Source organism: Bufo bufo, chromosome 1 (genome assembly GCF_905171765.1).
Source record: "Bufo bufo chromosome 1, aBufBuf1.1, whole genome shotgun sequence".
Lineage (NCBI taxonomy): Eukaryota > Metazoa > Chordata > Amphibia > Anura > Bufonidae > Bufo > Bufo bufo.
This window is the reverse complement of record NC_053389.1, coordinates 251924419-251941991: the sequence shown is the minus strand read 5'-3', so window position 1 is coordinate 251941991 and position 17573 is coordinate 251924419. Positions and strand designations below refer to the sequence as shown.

General features: G+C 44.0%; 1 protein-coding gene across 1 annotated transcript in view; it reads right to left on the bottom strand.

Moving 5' to 3' along the window:
- Positions 1-1667: 1667 nt before the first annotated feature.
- Positions 1668-17573, bottom strand: part of LOC121005848 (E3 ubiquitin/ISG15 ligase TRIM25-like) — a 78488-nt gene continuing 62582 nt past the window's right edge. Inside the window, exon 2 of the mRNA XM_040438635.1 lies at positions 1668-1745. Coding sequence (XP_040294569.1) covers positions 1720-1745 — 26 coding nt within the window. The 3' untranslated portion in view covers positions 1668-1719. The remainder of the gene's footprint in view (positions 1746-17573) is intronic.

Sequence of the window (17573 nt, the reverse complement as noted above, 5' to 3'; positions counted from 1 at the left end):
ATAAAATGTCATGTAATGTAATGCATGTATTTCCCTGTCACTGTGAAACTTGCAAGTACAGGCCTGCTAGGGGTGTCATTCCAGCTCTTAGTCATTAGAGGGAGCTAGGGAGCCCTAGGTTATATAAGGCCCAGTCAGGGAAGTAGAAAGACAGACGGAGTCTAGTGTCTGTAATCTACAGTTGGAGATTAGACAATGTCTGAGACAAGTCCAGGCCTGAAGCCTGCTGTCCAGGAGAAGATTCCCTCCTGAATTCCCATATGCAGAAACAGGAATATCTTAGCTCAAGAGCCTGAGGAAGCAAAAGTCAGTCTAGACCACAGTGCAGAAGTTTCCAGAAGCTGAGAGAGACAGAGGCAAAGATCAGAGAAGCAAGAGGTACTCAAAATAACAGAGGAGGTACTTTATAAAGCTACAGCCAAGGATATAAAGCCAGAACTAGGTTAATGGGCCTTGGAGAAGATTTGCTATATTCCAGGATCAGACAGAAATAGAGTGCAAGCTCCTGTACTGCAAGTCCTGTGTTTAACACTCTGTAATCACCTTGCTCAAGCTGTAATTGCCTGCATCGACCGTATTACAAAATCGACTGTATGCCAAGGAACTGCGATTCCAATATTGTCTCTGCATGAAAACTACTAAAGTTGGAGTTCTGTTTTAATACCACGTCTTCCTCAAATTATTCCTGCATCCGCAAACGGCGTGCCACCGTTTACTTGGCACTGGCGTCACGAACAATTTCTACCATCACCTGCCTATGCAGAGAGTCAGCCGTACCAGGTTAGTGTATATTGCACTACTACACCCAGGAACACTATTACACACAACTTGAGTACGCTGCACTGTACTCACTCAGATCTCTGGACATTGCTTCTTAGGATCCAGGGAAGCTGGAACTGTATTTTCCCTTTTCCAAGATGGCCACCGCTTCCACTTCCTGTAAGGGGTACAGTTGGTTTCTTTGTCCTCCTGGGAACTTGTACTGAGCACTTTAGTTCCTTCTGCTGTAAGAATGGTTCCTCTGTGGAGGTGGGCTGTTTGGTTCCCTCCCCTCTGCTGGGTGGATGTCTTCCTCTCAACACAGGATTCCCAAATCCAAGATGGCCGATTAACCCGTTATGCCACAGTGCTGCAACCAATGCAGATTCACACTCTCCAGCAGTAAGGAGATGTAAATCTCACAAGCGGACCCAGAAACGCCAGTGTGAAAGTAGCCTAATACATTTTTCCAAAGGACCCGAAGTGCAGCCCATATATTAAAGGCTGCATTCTGAACATATTATCATACAAATAAAGTGAACTATTACAATTCAGGTATGTTTTTGATGGGATAAGAGGAACCTGTATAAATGGAAGAAAAAGTGAGAGACTTAATCATATGTGAACATAAATTGCATCTCACTGAACCAAATTTAAAATTACCTCAATAATGTACCCAGGTGTGTTTAGTATGATCACGAATATAAAACTAGGTGATCGGCAATATTCTATCATCCTTTTCTGGCCACAAAACGACAACTTTTTCCCAACATTGAATGCAATCGACTTTTCTGATATGATATAGGTAAACGTTCCTTGATAATACTAATATGATAATATTGATTACTATATTGAATAGAAAAAGTGACCAGATCTTTGATAACATTTCCATCTGGATCTTCTCATTGAATAGAAACTCCTGCCTTGTTCTACAATCTGCTGTACATTGAGATCTCTTTCTTAAACTTGAGTTATAACTTCTGGCCCTAAAATGAAAAAAATAAATAAAATGATGTTATATTTCTGTTGTAAAGATTCTGGGAGGGAACAAATTCTCTTAGCTCATGTGAATTCCCCTATAGACACATTTTAAACAGTATACCTAGGAGGACTACATGTTGCATGGTGCAACGAATTACCTGATAATGGTTTGTGGAATCACATAGGATTGGTTTGACGTGTGTAGTACCCCAGACCTGGGGCTACTACAATTTTGTATATAGTTATTGTTTTATATTTTTATGCATTGTATTTTGCATGTTTATGGTCGTTTGTAGCGGTAAGTATGTGGCTGGCAATGGTTGGCAAGGAACAGGGTGATAAGCCTCCTTTTGGTAGGAGTGGACTGGTCCTGCTTCCTGTCGGTGGGAGAGTTCCTGTGTAACCACAGAGGAGTGAAGTAGCACACTACAGAACTGTTCCTCCTAAGGGCTCATTCACACGACCTGTGTCCGCATTGGCACCACAATTTTATGGAAAGGATGCAGACTCATTAATTTCAATGGGGACGCAAAAGATGAAGCAGCACACCGGTACACTAGTTTTAGGGTGTCCTAACTAAGGGCAACATAAACTAGTGACAGGTCTCCTTAGCAAAATGCTGGGTCACTTTGTTTAATTGACTTCTGAATATCCAGACTCATTGGCATGCGCTGAAGCTAACGATGAGTGAACCAATCGAGATTCGTTTCAGGTAAACAGACAGCAGTGACATGATGCCGGTGGCAATAGCAGCTGTACAGAATAAGATGGTTGGCAACTGGCTTAAAGGGAGTCTGTCACCTCATTTTCACCAATATAACTAACAACACTGCCCCATAGAAGATTGCAAATGCTTTCCAAGCATACCTGTGTGTACTGTGTCTGTATTCCATGTCCAGGAAGAGCACTTTTATTCTGCTGAAAAACAGCTCCCAGGTGCCCAGCTGAAAGTGAAAGTAAAAACCGCTTTCACTCCCGTCTCGATTTCTAACGGCTATATCTTCTAAAATATGGGATATAATGCTGTGGTTTTGGTATAGTTTGAAAGGTTGGAATACTTTCAAACAAGGTCAGGTCCATATTTCTAGCTGGTACCAATCCTAAAAGATGAGCAGCTAAAGCAGCCCTCCCCTCTTCAGTCTGGTTTGCTTTGGGCACTTGGGAGCTGTTTTCCAGCAGAATAAAAGTGCTTTTCCTGGACATGGAATAAAGACACAAAGTGCACACTTTGCTTGAAATGTGTCCTCAATCTTCTGTGGTACAGTGCTCTTAGATATATTGGAGAAAAAGAGGTGACGGACTCCCTTTAAGTGGCATGATGCAGGCTGCAGCAGCCATACAGAACGTGATGGTTGGCAAATGGCATACGTGGCACATTGCAGGCCGCAGCAGCAGCTGTACAGAAGGTGATGGTTGGAAAGCGGCATGATGCAGGCTGGCAGCATCAGCCGTACAGAACGTTCAGGTAGACAGACAGCAACAGTGGCAAGAAGCGGCACAGCCAGCAAGGCAAGGTCTGTTCATTGGAATCAACCAGAAGAGTGCAGAAATCCTCCTGAATCCAGGCTTCGTTCATTTTGACAAAATTGATGTTTTGGACACTGGCAGAGGACAATTTGGTCCGTTTGGATGTCACCATGCCCCCTGCTACGCTGAAAACCCTCTCCGAGATGACTCTGAAGACTGGCCAAGAAAGAAGATAGAGAGCAAGCTGTGCCAGTTTAGGCCACTGTTCCAGTCTGCCTGCCCAGAAAACCATGGGATCAGGGAACAGGGTATGCAGTGGAGACAGGCCAGAGTTTAGGTAAGACTAAATTAAAGGACAAATTCCTTTAGTCCATGATGATCTGATGCTGGATTATCACATGTTCTGAATTACTGGACTGATAGAAAACTATATACCATATTTTTTGCTTTTTAACCACTTCACATCCGGGCCATTTGCCCCCTTCCTGACCAGGCCTAATTTTGCAAATCTGACATTTGTCACTTTATGTGGTAATAGCTTTGGAACGCTTTTACGGTACTTATCCAAGCCATTCAGAGATTGTTTTCTCGTGACACATAGGTCTTTATGATAGTCATAAATTTGAGTCAATATATTTCACCTTTGTTTATGAAAAAATCCCAAATTTACCAAAAAATCTAAAGAATTCAAAATTTCTATTTCTCTGCTTTTAAAACAGAAAGTGATACCTCATAAAATATTTATTACTTAACATTCCCCATATGTCTACTTTATGTTGGCATCATTTTATAAATGTCATTTTATTTTTTTAGGGCATTAGAATGCTTAGAATTTTAGTAGCAATTCTTAAAATCTTTAAGAAAATTGCCAAAATTCACTTTTTAAGGACCAGTTCAGGTCTGAAGTCACTTTGTGGGGCTTACATAGTGGATACCCCCCATAAATGACCCCATTGTAGAAACTACACCCCTCAAGTTACTTAAAACTGATTTTACAAACTTTGGTAACCCTTTAGGTGTTCCACAAGAATTAAAGGAAAATGGAGATCAAATTGTAAAATTTTTCTTTTTTGGCAGATTTTCCATTTTTAATAATTTTTTTTCTTTAACACATCGAGGGTTAACAGCCAAACAAAACACAATTTATTACCCTGATTCTGCGGTTAACAGAAACACCCCACATGTAGTCGTAAACTGATGTAAGGGCACACGGCAGGGCGCAGAAGAAAAGGAGCGCCATATGGTTTTTGGAAGGCTGATTTTGCTGAAGTGGTTTTTAGATGCCATGTCCCATTTGAAACCCCACTGATGCACCCTTACAGTAGAAACTCCCAAAAATTGACCCCATTTTGGAAACTAGGGGATAAGGTTCCAGTTTTATTGGTACTATTTTGGGGTACGTATGATTTTTAATTGCTCTATATTACGTTTTTTGTGAGGCAAGGTAACCAAAAAATTGCTGCTTTGGCACGGTTTTTATTTTCAATATTACAACATTCATCTGATATGGTAGATCATGTGCTATTTTTTTTTTTAGAGCAGGTTGTTACAGACGCAGGTTCAGTTTCAGTTTTACATAATAAAGCATTTTTGAAAAAAACATTTTTTGTGTCTCCATTTTCTGAACGCCATATTTATTTATTTATTTTTGCCGATCGTCTTGTGCAGATGCTTGTTTTTTGCAGGAATAGTTGACGCTTTTATTGGTACCATTTTTGGGTACATATGATTTTTTTAAAATCATTTATTATAACACTTTATGGGGCAAGCTGGCCCCTCCTCCTTTCATCTCCTGCCGGCTTCTCCTACAGCAGGGCTCTCTATCGCTCCAGTGCCCGCGCAATCTTACCAATCAGGGGCATAGCTACAAATGACTGGGCCCCATAGCAAAAAATGTTATGGGCCCCCCCCCCTCCCGGATCTCCCACCCCACATACCTATCGGACCTCTCACCCCTTCCAGAGCTCCCACCCAAACACCCCTCCAGGACCTCTCACCCCAACATCCCCACACCCCTCCCTAGATCCCCCTGTAAGTGTCATCCACAGATCCCCCTCCCTGTAAGTGTCATCCACAGATCCCCCTCCCTGTAAGTGTCATCCACAGATCCCCCTCCCTGTAAGTGTCATCCACAGATCCCCCTCCCCACCCAGATCCGCTTCCTAGCTAATTTATTCACTGCACTTGCCTCTGTATAATTGAAGAGAAGCGCTGTAATCTCGCACTGGCAGAGGCCAGGAAGACGGTGCATGCACACTTTGATGTCTCTGCCAGTGCGCCTGTGCGAGATTACGGCGCTTCTCTTCAATTTCACAGAGGCAAGTGCAGTGAATAAATTAGCTAGGAGGCGGTGCTGGGCGGGGAGATTGCAGGCACAGGCAGCATCGCTTTGCTGCCTGTGCCGTTCGCAGCTCGCCCTGCGCTTATAAAGTCCTGTTACTGCGCGGGCCGCAGGTTGGGCATCACTGCACTACTGTATTAGATCGACTGACGACGAGTATATGTCATACATTGAAGCTGTACGGACAGTGCGGGGCTGGCCGCCGGGGCTCAAGCGGCACTGTGACAGACGGCAGTGCAGGAGGCGGAGCACAGGGGTGTGATTAGGGTGTGCCCAGGCATACCCGGCACACCCCGTGAGCACGCCTATGCTCCGTGTCTACATCCCATCACTGACCGTCCACAGACTCTTCCCTCACCATCTCCAGAGTGTAATAAACAGCATGAATCAGCAAGCACATCCAATCACATCTGTATCTAATCCTATCATGTATGTGTGCCTGATACACAACTTGTTGTGCACGACTGCCTGCTGAAGTGTTTATCTAATCCCATCTTGTATGATACAGCCTGCTGAGCTGTGTATCTAATCCCATCTTGCAGTGTGCAATATGTCAGCTGCACCACGGTGGATATTAAATTGAGGATCAGGAAACGCATATCAGATATTTCTTACAGCCAACTAGAAATGTCTCAGGTGCTACTTTACATTTTGCCAGTACACATAGGGGCAATATTTCCTCCTTTGTAGTTCAGGGAGTCAAGCGAGTCACGGCCCGATCAGAGGAGGGGACCATAGGAAGAAACTCCTCAGCCGGGAGTCCTTTTGGATGTTCTGCTGGGCAGCTGTACTCCTACTGGCCTCAATAAAAAAACAATGCACTTAATGTGATGTTACTTGTTTTTTTGTTTTCTTTTTTTTTCTTCTTGTTTTTTTCTGATTTTTTATTTTTTTTGCCCTGTCTTATGCATACATTGTATAGCTATTCCCCCTTGCAAGTGCCATCAATTGATGGATGGGGGTTGGTTATATAAGACTTAGTATTGCAGAGCTTATGTCATGAATAAGGATCGTATTTTGGTATCCGAAAAGCGTAGACTATAACGCTATCCTGTCTATATATGATGTCACACTTGGATTTTATTATTCATGATTTTTGAAGAATAAAGATGCAACGCTTTTTATTGAAAGCTGGACTTTTTTCACTTTTTTTTACTTTAATCTTACCTGATCCAGGTTTATTATATTCAGTGCTATCCAGAATACAGCCCCACATACCTCTTACATCCAGTGACGTCTCCTCTGATGTAGATGTTCTCTTTCTTTATCTTCTCCATTCACACCAGACCGCCATGATGATTTCTTTCACCCATTTCTTGTCTCTGCAGTTTGACAAAAAGACATCTTAGTTTCCTACTTTTCCATCATCCTCCTACCTTCTGAACAGCTCATCCTGCCAACCCCAATACTGTCCCCGCTGTGCTCCCAATACTATACTACAGAAACAGATAATCCCTCTGATAATGCTATTACCACACAGATAGTGCCCTTCAATAACTATTGCCACACACTGCCTTAAAATAACTGCACCCGGCAAACATTATGTCCACCAATTACTATGGGTGGACTATGGGGAATATGATTACTATTATGGGCACTTTGGGAGCATTATTACTATTGGGACAAAGTGGGGACATTATTGTTGGGGCACTGTATGGGCACTATTACTACTAAGTGTGCTCTGGCAGAGAATTATTACTATTGGTGGGACTTTGGGTAGCAATATTACTGTGTGCCCTCATAATTTGTGCAAGTATAAAATACCCCTCTTTAATGCCCCCAGTAAATGCCCACATAGTGCTGCTCTCCCCTTCCCCATCGTGTCCCTTATAATGTGCCAGTAAAAGATTTCCCCACAGTGTCCCCCAAAATGAGCCAGTATAAATGCTCCTTCATAGTGCCCCCATAATGTGCCTATATAATATGCCCCCTAGTGCTCTTTCCCCCTCCAACACCATAGTGCCCCATAATGTGCCAAGTATAAGATGTCCCCATAGTGTCCCCATGATATGCCAGTATAAATGCTCCCATTGTGTCCCCCATGATGTGCCAGTGTAGATGCCCCCATAGTGTCCCCCATGATGTGCCAGTAGATGCTCCCATAATACCCCCATGATGTGCCAGTAATGTCCCCAGTAGATGCCCCCATAGTGTCCCCATGATGTGCCAGTAATGCCCCATAGTGTCCCCATGATGTGCCTGTAGATGCCCCATAGTGTTCCCCATGATGTGCCAGTAATGCCCCCAGTAGATACCCCATAGTGTCCCCCATCATGTGCCAGTAATGCCCCTATAGTGTCCCTCATCATGTGCCAGTAATGTCCCCATGATTTTCCAGTAATGCCCCATAGTGTCCCCATCATGTGTCAGTGATGCCCCCATAGTATCCCCCATCATGTGCCAGTAATTGCCTCACATTTTCCCCCATAATGTGCCAGTAATGCCCCATAGTGTCCCCCATGATGTGCCAGTAGATACCCCCATAGTGTTCCCCATGATGTTCCAGTAATGCCCCCATAGTATCCCCCATCATGTGCCAGTAAGCCCTCATGATGTCCCCCATCATGTGCCAGTAACGCCCCCATAGTGTCCCCCATCATGTGCCAGTAACGCCACCATAGTATCCCCCATCATGTGCCAGTAATGCCCCCATAGTGTCCCCATCATGTGCCAGTAATGCTCCCATAGTGTCCCCCATCATGTGTCAGTATTGCTCCCATAGTGTCCCCCATCATGTGCCAGTAATGCCCACATAGTGTCCCCCATCATGTGCCAGTAATTCGCACACATAGTGTCCCCCATCATGTGCCAGTAATTCCCCCAGTTGACGCCCCCATAGCACTCCACATAAAAGAAAAAAGCAACACTAATACTTACCTCCATGCTGGCAGCGTTGCAGGCCTTTCCAAGTCTGTGTCCCGTGCAGTACAAAGCCCGGCTCAGGTGAACGCAATGACATCATTGCGGCGCCTGCCCTGGCCTCTGATAGGCTGCAGATAAATGTAGGGAGATGGAAGGGCTCATCTCCTCCTACCCTGCTGCTGCCGAGCTCTGCTTCAGGATTCAGCCGGTAAGTAATGAGGTTCTCCGATCCGGCTATAATTTTAACAACCGAATCTGTAGAACCGGATGGAACCGATTGAATCCCATGCCTGGATATAAGCGTGTTGCTCCCTAGTCCAAATTTTGGAGGAGAAGGTGTTAATCTCAGGGAAGAAATTAAAGTCACTCAAGATTCGATTGGTCAGTACATGCAACTACCGGCATTTAAAGAAATGGATGACAAAGTTAAAGAGGACCTTTCACCTCTCCTGACATTCCTGTTTTAATAGCTTCAGGCATTCCCCATGTAATAACAATTCTGGAGCATCTATTCTTATGGCTCTGTGTTGTGCCATTCCTTTATTATTTCCACAAGAAGTTCTGAATGAATTGCCAGCAGTCTGCAGTAAGGGTACAGAGGGGTGGAAACCATTTGGGGGAGTGTACCTGCACAGACTTACTCTATCCAATCAGTGCTGCCATTGTCAGACTGTGCAGGTACACACCCCAAACTTGTTTTTCTCAATCGTGTCATTTTAATTTGTATCGCACAATTATTGATGTTAATCGCAATCTTACTTTAACCCTTTCATTACCGGAGTTTTTATCCCCCTTCCTTACCAGGCCAGTTTTTTTCAGTTGTAGCAATGCGTCTAACTGCAAATAACTGATTATTTTCTGAGCCAGCCTACATTTATTTGATATTATTTTTCTCGGGGCACCTTAGACCTTTCTTTTGTGCCATTAGATGATGGATATAATATAAAAAAATAAAAAATTAAGGAAAAACTGTGAAAATTATGAAAAAAAATATATTTTTCCTTTCTTATAAATTTTTTTTTTCTAACTATTACAAAAGCTTTCAAGACAAAACCATTACCATACTATTGTACTGTGAAAATAAGCGCTATTTATGTAATTTATCTACTGGCTGGGCCTGCCCGCAAGACTTCAAAAGACTGGTGCGCATGTTGGATTTTGGCGGCCTATTTTTCTATTGCTGGTTCTATAGCACTGTACTGCCAGAAAACTTTTAGACATCGCCAAAACGGTACAAGCCCCTTGAAAGTGACTTTTTTTTTATGTTATTCGCCTAAGGTATTCATCTTGGAGAAATTTGGACATTTTAATTGTTTTTTTTTTCTTACATTTTTACGTGCATTTGTATATTTTACACTGAAAAAAAAAATGCTATACAAAATATAGCTAAAACAAATACCTGGATTTTTAAAATTAACAAATGTGTGTATGTTTGTATATTTTACACATACAAATTCCACTATACTATTGCTAAAACTAATAAATATAAGAAATATATATTTTTTTATAAACGAAAAAGTGGCGGGATGTTTGTATGGGTGTGTAGGTATTCTAATTACTATTGCTAATACTAGTAACCATTGCTATATCTTTTAAATGTTTTTTTTTTATATTATAAGAAAAAAAATTTTTTAGTTATTATTTACTTTTTTTAAGTGAATTAACCGTTTTCTTCCACAGTCAAGGCAGGAAGAGGTTAATTCCCAGGCTGCAGGCTGACATTTTATTTTAAAGCCAGCAGGTGGCGCTCTTACATAAGAAAAAGCGCTCCCTGCCGGCTTTCAACTTCCTAAATGTAATACACGCTTGTAGCAATTCGCCAATGCAACACGGACATCTCTCCCGGGACACCATAATTGAGTCCTCCTCATGTTTTACCTTTCAGGAATTGGCACGTATCCCGAACCGCCAAGAATCTCACTGTGTGTCTGCTGCTGACTGTGCACAAAATCTTTACAAGACCTTTAAAACATATAATAGGGATTTTTACCCGGTTCCCTCACGATCTTCGGCCTTAGACTGGTTTCAAGACCTGATTGAAAGGGATTTATGTGCTTTATGTTGGGTGATACTAATGTATATCAGCTGCTCTGCGACAACCCCACCCCCTCTTTTTAGAAGAAGCTTCAGATTCTGTTGGATTGTGAGATGGGGAAAAAGCTCTCATTGTCTGAAAACTGTTTGTGTAAATTAAGTTAAATATCTGGACTGACATTCTGCTGTTTGGCCACATGATGCTGCTGTTTTCTAAACACAGCTAAAAGACTGCATATTTTTCCATATTCATGAGAGGTGGGGTTACAAAGCCTGGAGAGAAAGAGATAGGCCCAGGGGCGTAACGATCGCGGTCGCAGGGAGTGCGACTGCGACCGGGCCCGGCGGGGGGAGGGGGCCCGCTGTACTAACATGTAATGAAGCGCTGTGAAGGGGCCCGGCATGAAGTACAGTGACAATGTCGGGCCCCGTCAGGGCGCTCCATTACATGTTTAATATGAGGCAAGGTGGGGGAGGTTTGCGCAGAGGGGGTGGGAGGAAGAGAGAGGACGCGCGCACTCACTCACATACACTCGGCCCGGCAGTTCTTGTCACTGCCGGGCTGTCTCCAGATCATCAGTGAAGCAGGAGCTCTAGCGCTCCCTCTGCTGGCCGCACATCGGGCTGCTGGCTGTGGGAGGAGCTCTGAAGGCCCGGGAAACTGCCTTTAGTACAGCCAGCAGTGCGATGTCAGTGTGGCAGCGCAACATCAGGGAAGAGGGTAAGTATGTGTTTTTTTTTTATTTTCCTAACACTGCAGACTGGGGGCAAAGGGGAAGGGGGGGGTTGATGGGCACAACTAGAGTGAGGGGGCACAAAAGTGGGCATCTCTACTGAGGGGGCACCTAATCTGCCATAACTACTGTGAGGGGGGCACATAATCTGGCATAACCACTGTGAGGGGCACATATGTGGGCATATCTAATGTGAGGGGCACATAATCTGGCATAACCACTGTAGGGGGGCACATATCTGGCATAACTACTGTGAGTGGGGCACATATAAAGGCATAACTATGAGATGGCACATATGAAGGCATAACTACTGTGAGGGGGGCACATAATCTGGCATAACCACTGTGAGGGGCACATATGTGGGCATATTTAATGTGAGGGGCACATAATATGGCATAACCACTGTAGGGGGCACATATCTGGTCATAACTACTGTGAGGGGGAACATATCTGGCCATATCCACTGTGAGGGGCACATATCTGGGCATAACTACTGTGAGTGGGCACATATCTGTGCATAACCACTGTGAGCGGGCACATATCTGGGCATATCCACTGTGAGGGGCACATATCTGGGCATATCCACTGTGAGGGGCACATATCTGGCATAAATACCGTGAGGGGGCATATATTTGGCATAACTACTGTTAGGGGGCACATATTTGGCATAACTACTGTGAGGGGCATATATCTGGGCATAACTACTGTGACAGGAACAAAGGTGGGCATAACTGCTGTGAGGGGCCACAAGAAGGACATAACTTTTGTGAAGGGACCACAAGGTGGGCTTAATTACTGTGAAAGGCCACAAGATGGGCATTAGTACTGTGAGGGGCCACAATGTGGACATTAGTACTGTGTGGTAGCACTTAGGGGAAATGTCCTAAATTACCCTGCTATACATTGGCATAGCTCAGTCTACCAGGCCAGCACAGCGCCCCCAGCTGGTAGTTTCACAGGGGCAGTCACCATCCCTTCCTTATGTGATTATTCTTTTTTTCTCTATCACCACAGGGACCTTGTTCTGGATCCAGCGGACATCACACCGACGCCAGCGACACCCTGGATGAGGTAGGACCAGATTTTATTAGGACTGGGTGAGTGTAGCCATGCATTGGGCTCTTTCACACGAGCGGATCCCGTGTGGCTAATCTGCTGTGTGAAAGAGAGCCAAGCCCCGCTCCGGACAGCAGAGACACCGAGCAGTAACATGATTGATAATGCTCCATGCCTCTCTATGATCGTTTTGCTCTAAAATCACGGTGACCACTTTATCTCACTGTGATTTTTTTGTAAAAAGGTCACAGAGAGGCACGGAACATTATCAATCATGTTACTGCTCCGTGTCTCTGCTGTCCGGAATGGGGCTTGGCCCTCATTCACGCAGCGGACTAGCCACACGGGAAAGCCATTAGTAAGAAAATCTGCCGCTTTTTTGTAAAAATCGGGGGGTAGGGGGGCCCCGATACAAAGTTTGCACTGGGGCCCATAACACTCTAGTTACGCCACTGGATAGGCCCCTTGCAGACAAGTGTGTGCGGATTAGGTCCGGATGCGTTGCGAATGCGTTCAGTGAAAAATGCGCGATTTTGCAAACAAGTTAATTCAGTTTTGTTTGCGATCGCGTTCAGTTTTTATCGCGCAGTGCTATTTAATGCGTTTTTGCACATGCGTGAAAAAAAAAAGGAAGGTTTACAAACAACATCTCTTAGCAAACATCTGCGAAAAATGCATCGCATCCGCACTTGCTTGCTTTTCATGCAGCCCCAGCGTTGTGTGAAAATCGCAGAATATAGAACATGCTGCGATTTTCACGTAACGCACAAGTAATGCGTGAAAACCATCGCTCATGTACACAGCCCCATTGAAATGAATGGGTCCGGATTCTGTGCGGGCGCAATGCGTTCGCATCACGCATTGCACCCGCACGGAATACTCGCTCATGTGAAAGGGGCCATAGAGCAGCCATCTTGGGGAGAGCTTTGAAGAAAAACCAGGAGCTGTGTGTGAGGAGGATCCATCGACATCCAGGTGTGGGAGTACCCCTCGGTGACCAGATTTGTTCTGCACTAGGCCACGCCTCTAACTCTGTCCAAAACATAACTATACACCTAATCCCACCCAGTCCCCTTAATGCCCCCACATAGTAATTATTCCCCCTTCATGCCACCACACAGTATTTATGCCCACATTTTTTCTTCACAGAATTATGCCCAGCTGTGCCCCCCAGTAATATGCCCACATTGTGCCTCCAGTAATATTCACAGCTGTGCCCCTAATAATATGCCCACATTGTGCCCTCCAGTAATATGCCCACATTGTGCCCCCCAGTAATATGCCCACATTGTACCCCAGTAATATGCCCAGCTGTGCCCCCAGTAATATGCCCACATTGTACCTCCCAGTAATATGCCCACCTTGTGTCCCCAGTAATATGCTAACATTGCGCCCCCCAGTAAAATGCCCACATTGTGCCCCTCATAGAAAGTAAAAAAAAATAAACACCATATACTTACCTTCTTCCTAGCAGCCGCAGCAGCAGGACTTCGGCTGCTCTAGTCTGTGAAGGAGGCGGAGCCAAGGCTGACTGCCAGTATGTGTATGTGAACCCTTTGGAATGATATGGATTTCTGCACAAATTAGTCATAAAATGTGATCTGATCTTAATCTAAGTCACAACAATAGACAATCATAGTCTGCCTAAACTAATAACATACAAAGAATTAAATGTTACCATGTTTTTATTGAACACACCATGTAAACATTCACAGTGCAGGTGGAAAAAGTATGTGAACTCCTAGACTAATGACATCTCCAAGAGCTAATTGGAGTGAGGTGTCAGCCAACTGGAGTCCAATCAATGAGATGAGATTGAAGGTGTTGGTTACAGCTGCCCTGCCCTATAAAAAACACACACCAGTTCTGGGTTTGCTTTTCACAAGAAGCATTTCCTGATGTGAATGATGCCTCGCACAAAAGAGCTCTCAGAAGACCTATGATTAAGAATTGTTGACTTGCATAAAGCTGGAAAGGGTTATAAAAGTATCTCCAAAAGCCTTGCTGTTCATCAGTCCACGGTAAGACAAATTGTCTATAAATGGAGAAAGTTCAGCACTGCTGCTACTCTCCCTAGGAGTGGCCGTCCTGTAAAGATGACTGCAAGAGCACAGCGCAGACTGCTCAATGAGGTGAAGAAAAATCCTAGAGTGTCAGCTAAAGACTTACAAAAGCCTCTGGCATATGCTAACATCCCTGTTAGCGAATCTACGATACGTAAAACACTAAACAAGAATGGATTTCATGGGAGGATACCACAGAGGAAGCCACTGCTGTCCAAAAAAACCCCATTGCTGCACGTTTACAGTTTGCACAAGAGCACCTGGATGTTCCACAGCAGTACTGGCAAAATATTCTGTGGACAGATGAAACCAAAGTTGAGTTGTTTGGAAGAAACACACAACACTATGTGTGGAGAAAAAGAGGCACAGCACACCAACATCAAAACCTCATCCCAACTGTGAAGTATGGTGGTGGGGTCATCATGGTTTGGGGCTGCTTTGCTGTGTCAGGGCCTGGATGGATTGCTATCATCGAAGGAAAAATGAATTCGCAAGTTTATCAAGACATTTTGCAGGAGAACTTAAGGCCATCTGTCCACTAGCTAAAGCTCAACAGAAGATGGGTGTTGCAACAGGACAACGACCCAAAGCATAGAAGTAAATCAACAACACAATGGCTTAGACAGAAGAAAATACAACTTCTGGAGTGGCCCAGTCAGAGTCCTGACCTCAACCCGATTGAGATGCTGTGGCATGACCTCAAGAAAGCGATTCACACTAGACATCCCAAGAATATTGCTGAACTGAAACAGTTCTGTAAAGAGGAATGATCAAGAATTGCTCCTGACCGTTGTGCACGTCTGATCTGCAACTATAGGAAACGTTTGGTTGAAGTTATTGCTGCCAAAGGAGGTTCAACCAGTTATTAAATCCAAGGGTTCACATACTTTTTCCACGTGCACTGTGAATGTTTACATGGTGTGTTCAATAAAAACATGGTAACATTTAATTCTTTGTGTGTTATTAGTTTAAGCAGACTGTGATTGTCTATTGTTGTGACTTAGATGAGATCAGATCACATTTTATGACCAATTTGTGCAGAAATCCATATCATTCCAAAGGGTTCACATACTTTTTCTTGCAACTGTATATGAATGGCAGTAGCAATGTTAAATTGTCATATAAGGATAGTAGTGATAGTATAGCATACAGATCAACATGAGACCACGTGGAATGAATAAAAGATCAATGTACATCAAAGATCAATGCTATTAAAAGGAATAAAAGTCATGCTAGTGACCATAAAATCGAATTTTCGAATAAGTACAAAACACATACACTCACATAAAGAATTATTAGGAACACCATACTAATACGGTGTTGGACCCCCTTTTGCCTTCAGAACTGCCTTAAAGAGGACCTTTCACCGATTATTACCCTATGAACTAACTATACAGACATGTGAAGCGGCGCCCGGGGATCTCACTGCACTTACTATTATCCCCGGGCGCCGCTCCATTCTCCTGCTATGACCTCCGGTATCTCCGTTCACTAAGTTATGGTAGGCGGAGTCTGCCCTTGTTCTTCTGTAGCGCTGGCCAATCGCATTGCAGAGCTCACAGCCTGGGAGAAAACCTCCCAGGCTGTGAGCTCTGCGCTGCGATTGGCCAGCGCTAGAGCAGAACAAGGGCAGACTCCGCCTACCATAACTTAGGGACTGGAATCTCCGCCTACTATAACTTAGTGAGCGGAGATACCGGAGGGCATAGCAGGAGAACGGAGCGGCGCCCGGGGATAATAGTAAGTGCTGTGAGATCCCCGGGTGCCGCTCCACATGTCTGTATAGTTAGTTCATAGTGTAATAATCGGTGAAAGGTCCTCTTTAATTCTACGTGGCATTGATTCAACAAGGTGCTGATAGCATTCTTTAGAAATGTTGGCCCATATTGATAGGATAGCATCTTGCAGTTGATGGAGATTTGAGGGATGCACATCCAGGGCACGAAGCTCCCGTTCCACCACATCCCAAAGATGCTCTATTGGGTTGAGATCTGGTGACTGTGGGGGCCATTTTAGTACAGTGAACTCATTGTCATGTTCAAGAAACCAATTTGAAATGATTCGAGCTTTGTGATATGGTGCATTATCCTGCTGGAAGTAGCCATCAGAGGATGGATACATGTTCTCATTCTGTTTACACCAAATTCGGACTCTACCATTTGAATGTCTCAACAGAAATCGAGACTCATCAGACCAGGCAACATTTTTCCAGTCTTTAACAGTCCAATTTTGGTGAGCTCGTGCAAATTGTAGCCTCTTTTTCCTATTTGTAGTGGAGATGAGTGGTACCCGGTGGGGTCTTCTGCTGTTGTAGCCCATCCGCCTCAAGGTTGTGCGTGTTGTGGCTTCACAAATGCTTTGCTGCATACCTCGGTTTTAACGAGTGGTTATTTCAGTCAACGTTGCTCTTCTATCAGCTTGAATCAGTCGGCCTATTCTCCTCTGACCTCTAGCATCCACAAGGCATTTTTGCCCACAGGACTGCCGCATACTGGATGTTTTTCCCTTTTCACACCATTCTTTGTAAACCCTAGAAACGGTTGTGCGTGAAAATCCCAGTAAATGAGCAGATTGTGAAATACTCAGACCGGCCCGTCTGGCACCAACAACCATGCCACGCTCAAAATTGCTTAAATCCCCTTTCTTTCCCTTTCTGACATTCAGTTTGGAGTTCAGGAGATTGTCTTGACCAGGACCACCCCCCTAAATGCATTGAAGCAACTGCTATGTGATTGGTTGACTAGATAATTGCAATAATGAGAAATAGAACAGGTGTTCCTAATAATTCTTTAGGTGAGTGTATGTACTCACTTCGCTGGGGGGTAGTCATCAGGATAACCACATAACACCTGTGACGTAGACCCCCCCTGGCCAGTATCGCATGTAGAATGTCAGTGATGGATTGCAGCACACTTCACAGGCTTCAGATCAATCACTTTATTTAGGTAAACGGGCTTAACGCGTTTCGGGGACCCAAATTCCACTTCCTCACGAGAAAGTACAAGGTAACAGGTACAATAAGTCAGAATATATATATATATTATTATACACTGCTCAAAAAAATAAAGGGAACACAAAAATAACACATCCTAGATCTGAATTAATTAAATATTCTTCTGAAATACTTTGTTCTTTACATAGTTGAATGTGCTGACAACAAAATCACACAAAAATAAAAAAATGGAAATCAAATTTTTCAACCCGTGGAGGTCTGGATTTGGAGTCACACTCAAAATTAAAGTGGAAAAACACACTACAGGCTGATCCAACTTTGAT